This window comes from Pristiophorus japonicus, chromosome 3 (assembly GCF_044704955.1).
Source record: "Pristiophorus japonicus isolate sPriJap1 chromosome 3, sPriJap1.hap1, whole genome shotgun sequence".
Lineage (NCBI taxonomy): Eukaryota > Metazoa > Chordata > Chondrichthyes > Pristiophoridae > Pristiophorus > Pristiophorus japonicus.
The window spans coordinates 262,062,793-262,076,957 of record NC_091979.1 but is presented as its reverse complement, the minus strand read 5'-3'; the positions used below and the strand labels follow the sequence as shown (position 1 = coordinate 262,076,957).

General features: G+C 42.8%; 1 protein-coding gene across 3 annotated transcripts in view; it reads right to left on the bottom strand.

Moving 5' to 3' along the window:
• The window catches only part of afap1l2 (actin filament associated protein 1-like 2), a 304,943-nt gene that overhangs the window by 99,679 nt on the left and 191,099 nt on the right, over positions 1-14,165 (bottom strand). For all 3 annotated transcript variants that reach the window (XM_070876591.1, XM_070876593.1, XM_070876592.1), the window contains one exon: positions 9,522-9,616. In XM_070876591.1, the coding sequence (XP_070732692.1) occupies positions 9,522-9,616 (95 nt within the window). The remainder of the gene's footprint in view (positions 1-9,521; positions 9,617-14,165) is intronic.

Sequence of the window (14,165 nt, the reverse complement as noted above, 5' to 3'; positions counted from 1 at the left end):
CACTTATATTGTCCATGCTTATCATGGCCAGCCTGTTAGAAATTAGGGATGCCTAAAAATGTATAAAACGGATACAAATGCTGTGTTTAAATCGTTGTTTTGAACTGCAGACGGAATGTCTATTCGAATCAGAGAAATGCTTAGAAATGGATAGTTCTTCGTATTATATACAATCTCCCTGTTGCTAAGCGATTATTTGTTCTTTTTAAGTTAAGACTTGAACCTTGTTTATGTATTTTATGTATAATGCGACGGGTAGGGTTTGAAGTTACCTTAACAAAACTGCTGGCGAAGATAGTAGGTGTTCATGTAAACATGTTGCTATGTCGTAAAAGAGATAACGGCCCTGGGGCAAGCAGTTTTCTGGTTTGGATTCATGGAATCAAAGGAGACAAGAGAGATATGAAACGTTTTCCACAGGAAGAAACCCTGGGTTAGTATAAACAGAGAGATATCAAAGGAATTCTACAGAAAAGCGACTTCAATAAGGTATAAACAATGACATATGGCCAGAACCGAAAGACATGTTTAAGGTGGATTCTTGAAACAAGGATCGAGGCAAAAAAACTAGAGGTCTTATTGGATATTAAGGTTTTAGGAGAACCTCTATAGGTCAAAAGGTCTTGTCAATATTCAGTTTCATGCCCACCCCTAAAAATAGGTTAAAAGTGACCTCCTGGAAGCTTGTAGTCACAGACAGTGTGAGGGGAGAGAGGACCAGAAATCAAGCTGGTCGAACACTCTTCGAGAGTGATCTCATGCTTTACTGAAGGAAGCTCTAGACAGAGAAAGAGACTGCAAGCTAAAGAAAACTACTTACATGCGCCAGCCGTTTGTCCAATCGGAATCGATATCAACTACCTGTTATGGTCCATATGTTTTTACTATATAGCTAATGTGTTATATTCCATCTTAAACTCTGATTAAGCACAATATATCCACCAGATTGGTTTTACCATCGATCCTGATTATTAAAGTGAATAGAGATAGCCTTAACCTGGGATATTTCTAACAAGCTGCCTATATTGGGCAAATGGAGCTAACCATTTCCATTACCATAAGAGTCAATACAAAGGTGGGGAGGGATGGAAGAAGTGTTCAGTGGTGTGGAGCAGACTCGATGGACTAGCTGGCCTTTTCCTGACCATTGATGTTTTGTGTTCATAAAGACGTCGCTTATAACATGTGGTAAAGTTTGAAGCACTCCAGCTATTTTGGGCAGTTCTTCGTACCTCGTTAATCCCCTGGACTGATGACGTGGACTCCAGGAAATGTCAGTGCTGCTGTGTGTCTCTCTCACGATTCCCTCTTTGCTAGTGGACTGCTGCTTCTCTAAGTTAGTACAGGAACTGACCGGAAGCTGTATCCGACACCAATTAGTATTTTAGTGATCAGACGAGCCTGCAGGGATCACAGCAGTAATGATCGACTCTACCATCCATCGCTTATACCGCATAAATCATGGTAACAAAAATATGCCCAATATAAGCAGTGGGGATTGTATCCTATGTTATGTGACACAGCTTATTGCTTCAGAGAAATCCTCAAACAAATTTGAAATGACAATATCCAGTCAATCGAAAAGATGATCCATTTTGCAAGGGTGGTTTTCCAAATAAGAACTGGAAATATTATCAAACTGTACAACTAAGCTTTGAAACTTTAAAGGCCTGTGTCAGTGTAAATAAAATATTTGCAGTATTTAGTTTGATTCATTTGGATGAGAATCTAAGGGCCCGAACATGGTGGTCTTACCGCCGACTGCCGGCGAGTTTTTTGGGCGGTCTCGGTGACAGTTTTTTCTAGGCCTCCCGCCGGCGGTAGGGGAGGACCGCTGGGAACCGCCCGCTGATGGCTGCTGGCGCGCAAGGCGAGTAAGTGACCTACCGCCCGCTGAGCTGCTATTTTGGTGCGGGCGAGAGTCGGCGACAGCAGAGGGAAGGACCGCTGTGTGGAGGCAGGTCTAACCCCAACGGTAAGCATGAAGACCTTCAAAAAAAGGTTAGTGAACTTCTTTTATTTATTTATTTTTTCAGCGATTTATGTGGATGGGGTCTACTGAAGGTGTCCCAGTGGATTTTTTTTTGTGTGTTAATTTTTATTTTTAGCTGTTCCCCCCTCCCTGGGCCCGACTCAATCCTCGGCGGCACTTTGACGAGGATCGCATTTGCCGCTGAGATTGGGAGCTCCCGTCTGCTGCCGCCCAGATTCACATCGTAAGTCGGGTTTTTGCCACCGGGTGGTACTGGCATATCTTTTGTAGGGATCTCCCTGGCAAAGTACCAGCAGATATCTCGGAGGTCCTTTAGGCGGCATTTGGGCGGGCCTTAGCTTTCACCAAGTTCAGGCCCTAAGTCATTTGAAACACATTTGGTGATGAGGAGAGCTGTGGTTTTGTCAAAGAGAAAGCAGTCACAAAATTTAACTGTAGATTCTGCTGACACAGAAATGACACACTGGTCTACAGGGCTGTAGTGATACCCATCCTCCTGTATGACTCAGCGACGTGGACCATATACAGTAGACACCTCAAATCGCTGGAGAAATACCAACGATGTCTCTGCAAGATCCTGGAAATCCCCTGGGAGGATAGATGTACCAACATCAGTTTTCTCGATGAGGCCAACATCCACAGCATCGAAGCACTGACCACACTCGACCAGCTCCGTTGGGCGGGCCACATTGTCCGCATGCCGGACACAAGACTAAGCAAATGCTCTACTTGGAACTCCTACACGGCAAGCGATCCCCAGGTGGGCAGAGGAAACATTTCAAGGACATCCTCAAAGCCTCCTTGATAAAGTGCAACATCCCCACCGACACCTGGGAATCCCTGGCCAAAGATCGCCCTAAATGGAGGACGCTGAGAAAATCGAGTCTCGTCACCGAGAGCATGCAGAAAACAAGCGCAGGCAGCGGAAGGAGCGTGCGGCAAACCAGGCTTCCCACCCACCCTTTCCTTCAACCATTGTCTGTCCCACCTGTCCCACCTGTAATTCCCACATTGGACTGTACAGTCACCTGAGCACTCACTTTTAGAGTGGAAGCAAGTCTTTCTCGATTTCAAGGGACTGCCTATGATGACACTGAATTACACACTTCCGTCACAGTGGATTTTAGTTCTAAAAGCTGTTAATGTTACTGTAAGTGGCATACTGCCCAGCTAAACATCCAACCGCAAAACAGATCCCTTTCACAGCATTAAACAGGGTCTGAAATGTCAGATTGCTGCATATTAGAGCAGAAATAATGTGATAACAAGCTTATGTGTTCTGCTTCATGCACCAGTATTTTATTGTGTCCCCTTGTACTACTGGGAAAGTTTGAATAGAAGTTAGGTCCTTTACCCAGGTCCTTCTTCCTTTACATCAGAATGCAAAACCATTTGTCCCGAGGGACTGCCTATGATGATGATTCAGCCAGTATTGGAACATGCTAAACAGTTAGAAACTGGCTGGAAGGATAATCTATTTTCTGTTATCTGTTTAACCAGCAGAGTCCAGTTTCCAGTGAGTTGCACAATTATTTGCATCCACATATCCCTGAGAAGTGTTACTAACAGATCTAGGGTATTTTTATCCCTTCATATGAAGGTGTTTGATAAATAGTAATTAATAACAGTGGCCTTTTTTCCCTATCCAATAAGCTTTCATGGAACATTTGGGAACCAAAAGCTATTAAAGTAATAAAATGGTAAAAAGTAGGCGTGGAATATAACCATGCTAATTGGACCAGCTGAAACATCAGAAACAGAAGGAAGGACAGTCTATTTTCTGTTATATGTATTTGTCCCCCTTCACAATAATTCCTCTTTTAAATAAGACAATTCTTTAAAAATCCACTGTTAAGATGTCCGGAAAATTGTTATCAAACCAGCACCCATACGGTTAAGACCCATTTAACGGTGTATGATAGTGCTTTGCTACTTAATGTGCATGAATACCAGGGAATTCAGTCTCTGGTTCCAGATGATAACCACTGCTGCTCATTTTCCCACAGTACCCGCCAGTGTGTTGCTTGACACAGCTGAAACTCCTCCAGTTCCTGATATGGCCTCTCCTGTGTGATATGTGACCTGCACTGTTCCGGCCTGATGTGTTCCCAGCACTTAGAACCAAAATGGCCATTCTGAGCATAATTTTACTTATTTATTTTTCGAGTTTTGTTTATATACTTTGAGGTGTAATATTTAAAACGTAACAAATTCATTAGCGGTAATTCAGTCATGGACAGATCTCTCTACCAAACTTATAGGTTCACTTGCGACTGTGTCACTGAAAAAGCAGACTCTCCAAATAATAGAAATACCTCAAAAATGGCACGATGACAAGAATTTCTATTTTTATCCTCGAGTTTAAAAAAAAATCAGGATCAGACTGAGGGATTATAAATTTTCCTTCCTTGCTCGAACTGATTAAACTTATTACGGTCCCCACCACTTCCACCGTCCACACTTGGCATGAGCAAACGCTTATATCGGGTAAATGGTGCTATCCATTTGCCATTTGCCATTATTATAGGAGTCAATTACAAAGGTGCCACTTATAAGACATTAAGCACGGCAACTATTTTGGGCAGTTCAATAAGTACTTACTCTCCCTGTGCTTGGATTTCACCCATAGGTCTTTAAGCAATTTCAGTCAGTTGTTCGCACCTTGTTAAAATGCAATTACCTTAATGCTAAGATTCTGGATGCAACTGATAGCAATTAGGAGAGGCAGTTGCTGAGTGAGATTTCCTGTTTTTAAAAAAATATGTTGCTTACTTATCTTTTTTGGTTTTACCGTCCACCACATATAGTGGGCAAATCACGTTTACAACAACACGCCCGCTATATAAGCAGCAGGGTCTGTAAAAACACTGGCTTGTTCTTAACACTGAGGAATCTTTTTTTTCTACTCATTTACTTTGTCATTCTGCAGCCCGTGCCTCAGTGACCAGCAAACCAGGGCAACCCAAGACTTGGACTTTCTGATAATCATCATCCTGGCAAGAGGCACGATTCATGTAGGGCGAGCTACACGAGTTCAGCTTTTACTTCACCTGGGACAAAATGTGCATCAACTGTGAATCAGCTGCTTGGACCCTAAGCTCTGGAACTACCTCTCCACCTCTCTTTCTGCCTTTAAGATGCTCCTTAAAACCTACCTTTTTAACCAAGCTGTTGGTCATCTGCCGTAATTTCTTCTTATGTGGCTCAGTGCCAAATTTATCTTTTTTGTCTTATAACACTGCTGTGAAACACCTTGGGATGTTTTACTATGTTAAAGGCGCTATATAAATGAAAGTTGTTGTTGTCATTGAATTATATTGGACCAGATTTTGCTGGAGTTGGGCATCTCGTGACGTGCCCCATTACTTAGACTTGTTCATGTACATTTAGGATTTAACATTTTTTGTCCACAAGTTTGCTGGACTTGTGAGCTGATATCGGTCCAGTGAAGGCAACAGGCCATCTGGGACCTTGGTGAATGATGGGACCAACAGGGTATCTCCTTAACCAATGAGATTAAAAGATGGTGAAATAAACAGAGGAGAGACTGAGAAGGAGGGCAAATTAAAATGGGTGAAATCAGGTACAGAAAGGGAACTAAAACAATGGAAATAAATACTGGATTAAGAGAAAGAAAAATGACCGAAAGGAAAAGGAAAAAAATTAAAAATTTGACATTTTTAAAATCTCCTAAAACAATTCACTACCTGAAGGAATGAGACTCCACACTTTTAATTGTTCATTTTCCGGGTAAGAGAACTAATTGGCAGTCATTAACAATTATCACATTGTTAAAAGGGTACTTACACTGTTATTAGACTTAACTATGACAAGTTTAATGAGCAATTAATGGAAAATGCAGTAAATTGGCCAGCTACTTGTGACGATTCTTGATTCATGGGGTATCTCTTCCTCACCACAAGTTGCTGGCTGATTTGCACATTAATAATGGCAATCGTCAGCAAAATCTGGCCGATTGGCTCGGAGTTTGCGGTCTACGACAAAGTGACCGCATTCGCCGCTGACCTTGAAGAAAGCTGCCCATGAAGATCTGGCAATCTCTGTGGCAAAATCTTTAGCTTTTTTATGTTAATTTGATCATAGCGCTGTCTAAGGGGATCTCCAGGGTCCAACAGCAGTGATGTCATCAAGCTGGCTAAGCAGCCAATTACATTGTAAAATTCTCACTGACAACAAACCAAGAAATAATAAGCAACTTTTATCATGCACTTTAAAACTTTTTTTTTTACAGAGAGCGAAATAAAGATTGGGGCATGCACATAGAATCTGAAATATCATAAAGAAACTATATAAAAAATATATTTTTTACTATTTTAAAAATCTAGTAATTTTTATCATAATGGAGAAATTTGACATTCCACAAATCTAAAGTTAGTTTTTCAGGACCAGAACGGCTGTTCAGCAGTAGTTATTACTCAGAACACCGTTAAACACCCAATTACCACCTCACTGAGCAAGGCTTAAATTTTTATGAGGTTTGTAACAGCGATATTAGAATGGAATAGGGGAAGTTATCATCAGTTCAAGTGATTTTACTGATTGCCGGCTATGAGGAGTTCCACAGCGCAACCTGTGGCAGAGCAGGGAATGAACTGACCGCAACTTAAGGATTTCTGTGTTTATCTGCGCATGCGCTAAATCCTGAGGTTACGGTCAGTTTTAGAGGGGTAATGAGTTTTGCCGTCATTACCACTGCAAAATCCGGGCAATTATATTTTTTGTGTGATGCGCCACTGAATGGTTCATCCAGGAATTCCACACACAGCCAACTAAAGATACAAGTCTAGAAATTCATTTGCATTGCATCCGCTTTGCAGACATAAACTGAGCGAGTAATGGTACAATATGGCACGATCCATCCGCGTCGGAAGTGCATCGCCCACCATATTGGATCAGGCTGCTCAGTAGGTGGCGAGGGCACATGCCAGAATCATTTAAAAGCCTCGTCATAATATTTATTTAAGGATCCTACGCTTGTTGTAGGTCCCTTTCATGAAATTGTTCTGCCCCAGTGCCTGACTCACCACGTGATAAACTCGCCCAGCAAATCATGTCGCTAACCCGCAGCAGCAGTATTTAAAGGGCTAATCCACTCTCTACAGGTTAGTTGCTGGTTGCCCTCTTAGGCTGTGGGTTAACATCTTGGTCTCTTTTTGTGGCTATTTTCTCAATTCTGACTTCTAACAACTTTGTGCTGGACTGCTTTGCGTGCGGTTTTATTGCAGTCATGGGTGGTCTGGCAGGGCTGCTTTAGGGCTGGAGGACGAGTGGGGAGCAGCAAAGACGACAGGAGTGAGCAGGAGCAACTTCGAGAAGAGGGAGGAAGAGGGCATTGTGGAGGACACCGTACCCACAGCGGGTCTTTATGGCTCACATCTCAGAACAAAACAACACAACTGTTTGATTAAAACAAAAAAACACAAGTAGTTACACATTCTAATGAGCTGATAGTTATTTCAATCAGTGCTTTTATCATGAGAATGTACACTTCTACCTTTAAAAGGCCTAGGACTCAAGATGACCTACATTTGATCTCTATCATCTTAAATAACTTAAGGTGACCTGGATCTAATCTTACTCATTTAATTTAACTAAACCAGGCTGAGAAAGACTCACTCAAACTGGAGCCAGTGCAGATGTTCCTCTGCAGCTATGCCAACTCCCCAGTGTAACTGCAGAGTGGGGAACTATTGACCAGCCCCTGCCACCTGATTCCATGATTTTCTGCTGGCAGTGATCTCAAGCATTTAATCCTTTGGTGCCGTTCCTTCCCACCCAACCAGCTAAGTCCTTATCTATATGAATGGGGCACTTGTTCCTTTTGGGATTCATTTCCTGTAGGTTAGAGTTCAAAGAACTGTTTTTTGTGAATAAGTTAAATCGAGGAGAATTAAAGTACTGAGCAACTTTTAATTTAACTTTCCAGCACTGAAAGCCTGATCGCACAGTTGTGCTCTCAGCTTTGACCAACTATTAACAAGGGAGTATTATCACCAAGGATATTTTTTGAAAAATCAGTTGCAAAGATTTGTCATTCCTTGTTTTTCTTCATTCAGTTATTGTCAGTCTTTGAATAGTTTAAATAGTGAATGCTAATGGCATATGGCACTGGAAAGAGTTACTGAGGTGAACTGTTAGAGAGCTGTATTCCAGTAGCAGAGATACAGTCGTAAACCCAAGGACGATGCAGCAGTAACTGTGGATGTTAATTCAGCTTCAGACTCCGAAACCCTTCCAAACAAATACCATAAAGAATTTATCAGCACCAATAGATTGCCCAAACAAATGGATGTTTAAGCTGGTCATTACACCGCTTGACTGTTCAAAGGTGTCATGATGATGTGAGTCTCTGTCAAACATTTTTTTTCAAGCAACGTGCATTCACCACACACTCAACATTCAGTGCTTTGGATTTCTTGTACAAAGTATTTTCACAAAATAAGCGAATGGCATTGTTTTGAGTCAAGCTAAACATCTGAATGGAAGCCAACTGAATTGCCACACCTCCGCTGACTCACTCATCCCTACAATAGGGCAGTGTCTAAGGGATTGCTACTGACCAAAGCAATCATTTATTATCTGTTCTGTTTGAGTGGACATTGAACTTGAATAAAAAAATCTGTCAGAAAGTAAGAATAAATTTCTTAAACAGCACCTAAAGGAGGAGTTTGTGTTCTAGTTACCTTGTTGAAATGTTTTTTTGTGAAGTTTTGGCCCAGTTGCTTCTGTTCAAGTGAAACAAGTCATTTCTAACATGTTCAAACATATATAAGCATTTCCATATATTCCAATAAAAGACTGAATAAATTCTCTTTGTTCACATCAGTGTTGATGGTTTTTGATGTCACGGAAAAGGAGTACCTGAAAGTTTATCTCAGTCTCTGTCTTTTCAGTAAGATATTTAATCAGACTGCAAAACTAAAGCACCAACAGTAGGAGAATCGGTCAAATCAGTCTACTTGATTGCCCGCTTTTAACTTGTTTGAAAAATGTTTACCAATATATCATTCAAATATTTGTCTCCTGATGTAACCCCCAAAATCATATTCAAATACATATGCACAAACTTTTATTCTCCCAAATTTCGCATGATGGGCAGCTTGTCAACAGCTGGGAAAGATTTGTGGTCAGAGCAGCTGTAACATCAAACTGCTGTGGAAAATGCGTTTGCGGCTTTGAAATACGAAACAAAACAAGCCATTATAACACTAGATAAACAACCATAGCTACAGCGTCAGATTGAAGATTCAGCAGCAAACCTTCCTGGGATATATGCTGAACACTTCATTCTGAGATACTTCCTCCTGTTGCTTTGGACACATGGCAGCTGAGCATGCCCAAGGAAGTGCCTGAGAAAGTGCTGCAAATCAGCTTAGAGCGTTTCAAAACTCTGTAGAGGTTGCTCTTTGATAAGGTATACGTAATATTTTGGTTAATTAGCAACTTGCCATCTCAGCCTATGTAAACACAGTGAAAATCACAAGAATATAAATGTTAAAAAACTTACAACTTTTGTGGGTGGGAGCTCAGGCAAGCTCTTCTGAGGTGCAGGGCTGATCTTTCCAAAATCTATTCCATTGGGAATATTTCCACGATCCAGGCCTGGGAAAACAATGACAAGCAAAGGGAAATTATGAAAAGGAAATCATGCTTGATAAATCTTCTAGAATTTTTGAGGATGTAACTAGTAGAGAGCACAAGGGAGAACCAGTGGATGTAGTGTATTTGGACTTTCAAAAGGCTTTTGACAAGGTCCCACACAAGAGATTGGTGTGCAAAATTAAAGCACATGGCATTGGGGGTAATGTACTTACGTGGATAGAGAACTGGTTGGCAGACAGGAAGCAGAGAGTCGGGATAAACGGGTCCTTTTCAGAATGGCAGGCAGTGACTAGTGGAGTGCCACAGGGCTCAGTGCTGGGACCCTAGCTATTTACAATATACATTAATGATTTAGATGAAGGAATTGAGTGTAATATCTCCAAGTTTGCAGATGACACTAAGCTGGGTGATGGTGTGAGCTGTGAGGAGGACGCTAAGAGGCTGCAGGGTGACTTGGACAGGTTAGGTGAGTGGGCAAATGCATGGCAGATGCAGTATAATGTGGATAAATGTGAGGTTATCCACTTTGGGGGCAAAAACATGAAGACAGGCGATTATCTGAATGGCGGCAGATTAGGAAAAGGGGAGGTGCAACGAAACCTGGGTGTAATGGTTCATCGGTCATTGAAAGTTGGCATATAGGTACAGCAGGCGGTGAAGAAGGCAAATGGTTTGCTGGCCTTCATAGCTAGGGGATTTGAGTACAAGAGCAGGGAGGTCTTATTGCAGGGGCTTGGTGAGGCCTCACCTGGAATATTGTGTTCCGTTTTGGTCTCCTAATCTGAGGAAGGACGTTCTTGTTATTGAGGGAGTGCAGTGAAGGTTCACCAAACTGATTCCCAGGATGGCAGGACTGACATGAGAGACTGGATCGCCTGGGCCTGTATTCACTGGAGTTTAGAAGAATGAGAGGCGATCTCATAGAAACATATAGAATTCTGACGGGACTGGACAGGTTAGATGCAGGAAGAATGTTCCCGATGTTGGGGAAGTCCAGAGCCAGAGGACACAGTCTAAGGATAAGGGGTAAGCCATTTTGGACTGAGATGAGGAGAAACTTCTTCACTCAGAGAGTTGTTAACCTGTGGAATTCCCTACCGCAGAGAGTTGTTGATGCCAGTTCGTTGGATGTATTCAAGGGGGAGTTAGATATGGCCCTTACAGCTAAAGGAATCAAGGGCTATGGAGAGAAAGCAGGAAAGGGGTACTGAGGTGAAGGATCAGCCATGATCTTATTGAATGGTGGTGCAGGCTCGAAGTGCCGAATGGCCTACTCCTGCACCTATTTTCTATGTTTCTATGTTTCAAAGATATCAATTTCACTGTAGTCAAATTTACTGCCAAGATTCCCGTGGTTCCTCTAGAAATGATTTATAAGGGAAGTCCTTATGGTTTGGGCTGGATGGCAAAGATGAGGAGCATCACCATAACAACATGGCCTGTACTTCAAACCCAATTAGGTAGTTGATAATTTCTGATCGAGTTACAGCATGAAGTTAGCTTATACATAACAAAAAAGAAAGCAATTTTTAAATGAAAAGAGGGACAAGAGTTTTGTTTTAAGTGAAAAAAGGTTCTAAGAAATGCAACAAAAGAAGTATGAAACATGAAAAGATTATTTCAAAGATCGAGGCTGCTCAGGAAACCTTTGCATTCACTGAGGCTAAATGTGATCAAGTTGGACACAATGTAGAAAGCAATCACGCTGAGTGCTTGGATAGATCCAAACCAGTGGTTACAATCAAGAAATATAAAGACAGGATAATAAAGGAAGACTATATCCTTTAATACAGTATACATAAAAATTCTGGGGGCTACCTATTTGTCAACCTCGATGTATTAACTCTCCCACGATGGACCGAAAGAAGTCGGTGTAATGTATGCACCCATGGGGATGCTCACAGGTTTGTAGAGCTGTTGAATTGGGAGTGGTTTAGCCAGTCACCTGATATTCACAAGACTCAATAAAACCCCAGCCAGTTGGGTTCAGGAGAACCACGATGAGGCAGGTGGCTGTGAGCCTGGTGGATGAGCTGGTAATGTGTAGTGTGATTGTTAAACCTTTTGTTAATAAACCAATTAGTTCTTAATAACAATTTGTTGCTATGAATTCTTAAGCCAAGAACCCATGAAGCAAGTACATTGCAGTCGGGAAGGGGGTTAAACCCTAAAAATGCGGAACACATTCCCAACCCACTGAATAAGCATCTGTTGCGTTTTTACAGCAGTGGGTTTCGAGGCCCTTCTTGAAGAGGCTTGACAATTCATTAAAATATTTAAATCAGGTTCCCGCATTGCAATTAGGAGCCTGATTTCAATGTAACTATTGCTGACTGGGTTGCACAGGGCTCGGGAAACCCAGCAGCGAAAGGGAGGTGGGAACTGCTAGCTTTGTCTAGCATTTCCTGTGGGCCAGGAGGAGCAGGAGTGTCCACCTCTACCTCCACCCAACAAGGAAGTCTTTAACCTCCCTTCTGTTGATCATGGCCCCTCTCTCCCCACCCTTGCCGCAGCCTTCCCCCCTACCCCCTCCAGCCCACTACCCCCCCCGCCTCCCGATCTGCAGCTTTCCCGAGATTGCAGCCAACCCCACCATGAGCCCAGCTGTGGACTCCTGCCACTAGGATTTTCCAGCCCGGCAGCCAGCCAGACTGTCAATTTGGTTGGCTGCTGGGCGGGAAACAGAAGGAAAGAATTATAATAAGATCTTGCCGTTAAATTCAGCAGTACATCTATATCACCGGCATTTCTCAGTTTCCTCAAGTGCTGCAGAGTCCCCCACACCTCCTGCATACATCAGGGCCCTGTTATCACAAGTTAGTCACACTTTTGATACATACCTAAATGTAGCAGCTAAAGTTTAATAATAATGCCTGCTTCAGGCCCCAATTTTGATTCTGGGCCAATTTTTGTCAGTTGCGCAGCAATAGAGTTAGAAACTCAGCCACTGCTCCAAAAATGAGGCCCGGACTATTTTGTTTCCAGTGGTAAATGTTGGAAAATCACGCACTTCCCACATGGAAGTGACAGTTTCGGCTGCCATGTTATCTTGTGAGAGCCCCATAATCAGACATGGGGGATGGCGGGGGGGTGTGGGGGGTGTCGAGATTGCTTCAGGAGAGGTCTAAAAGTTCCACGTTGAGCCCTAAAGAGCACTCCTGTTCCCCCTGACCTCACAAGGAAAGCAAAAAACACAATTAAAACATTTTAATGGGAGAAATTTGTTTGGTTTACGCCACATGTTAGCACCACAAGATGGCGGTAAAACACCATTGAGAACTTTAATGACACTTGATAGCGATTCGAGCGGCGTACGCCCTATCGGTGTTGCCGGTACTGCTGCCACCGAACGCGATTGCCGGGGACTTCGCCATCACGAAGACTGTGACATCGATGAGTGTGCAACACTCATTTGACGCCCGACCTCCCAATTTCGTTACAGCCAATGAACTGACTGGCTGGAGGAAACAACGACAGCTTCAGGTAGCATGCAACAGCAGGAAGCCAGCTCCAGCGATGCTATTTAAAGGGTTATCACCAATCACTCAGATCTGACAGGTTTTTGCAGTTTGGGTGGCTGTGTGCTACTTCCTGCTACTGCAAGAGTTTTCTTCATTCATTTCCAGGTTCTTTGTTATCAGGGATATTTGTGACAAGTACAAAATCCCAAAATTATTTTCTGAAAAGCTCCAACCTACACTTGCTAAAAGTCATGGGCTTTGATGAGGCCACATCTTGAATATTGTGTTCAGTTTTGGTCTCCTAATCTGAGGAAGGACATACTGGCTATTGAAGGAGTACAGCGAAGGTTCATCAGACTGATTTCCGAGATGGCAGGACTGACATATGAGGAGAGACTGGATCAACTGGGCCTGTATTCACTGGAGTTTAGAAGGATGAGAGGCGATCTCATAGAAACATATAGAATTCTGATGGGACTGGACAGGTTAGATGCAGGAAGAATGTTCCCGATGTTGGGGAAGTCCAAAGCCAGAGGACTCAGTCTAAGGATAAGGGGTAAGCCATTTCGGACTGAGATGAGGAGAAACTTCTTCACTCAGAGAGTTGTTAACCTGTGGAATTCTCTACCGCAGAGAGTTGTTGATGCCAGTTCATTGGATATATTCAAGAGGGAGTTAGATATGGCCCTTACTGCTAAAGGGATCAAGGGGGATGGAGAGAAAGCAGGAAAGGGGTACTGAGGTGAATGATCAGCCATGATCTTATTGAATGGTGGTGCAGGCTCGAAGGGCCGAATGGCCTACTCCTGCACCTATTTGCTATGTTTCTATGTTTCTATTCCTGCTTTCTCTCCATACCCCTTGATCCCTTTAGCCGTAAGGGTCACATCTAACTCCCTTTTGAATATATCTAACGAACTGGCCTCAGCAACTTTCTGTGGTAAAGAATTCCACAGGTTCACAATTCTCTGAGTGAAGAAGTTTCTCCTCATCTCGGTCCTAAATGGCTTACCCCTTATCCTTAGACTGTGACCCCTGGTTCTGGACGTCCCAACATTGGGAACATTCTTCCTGCATCTAACCTGTCC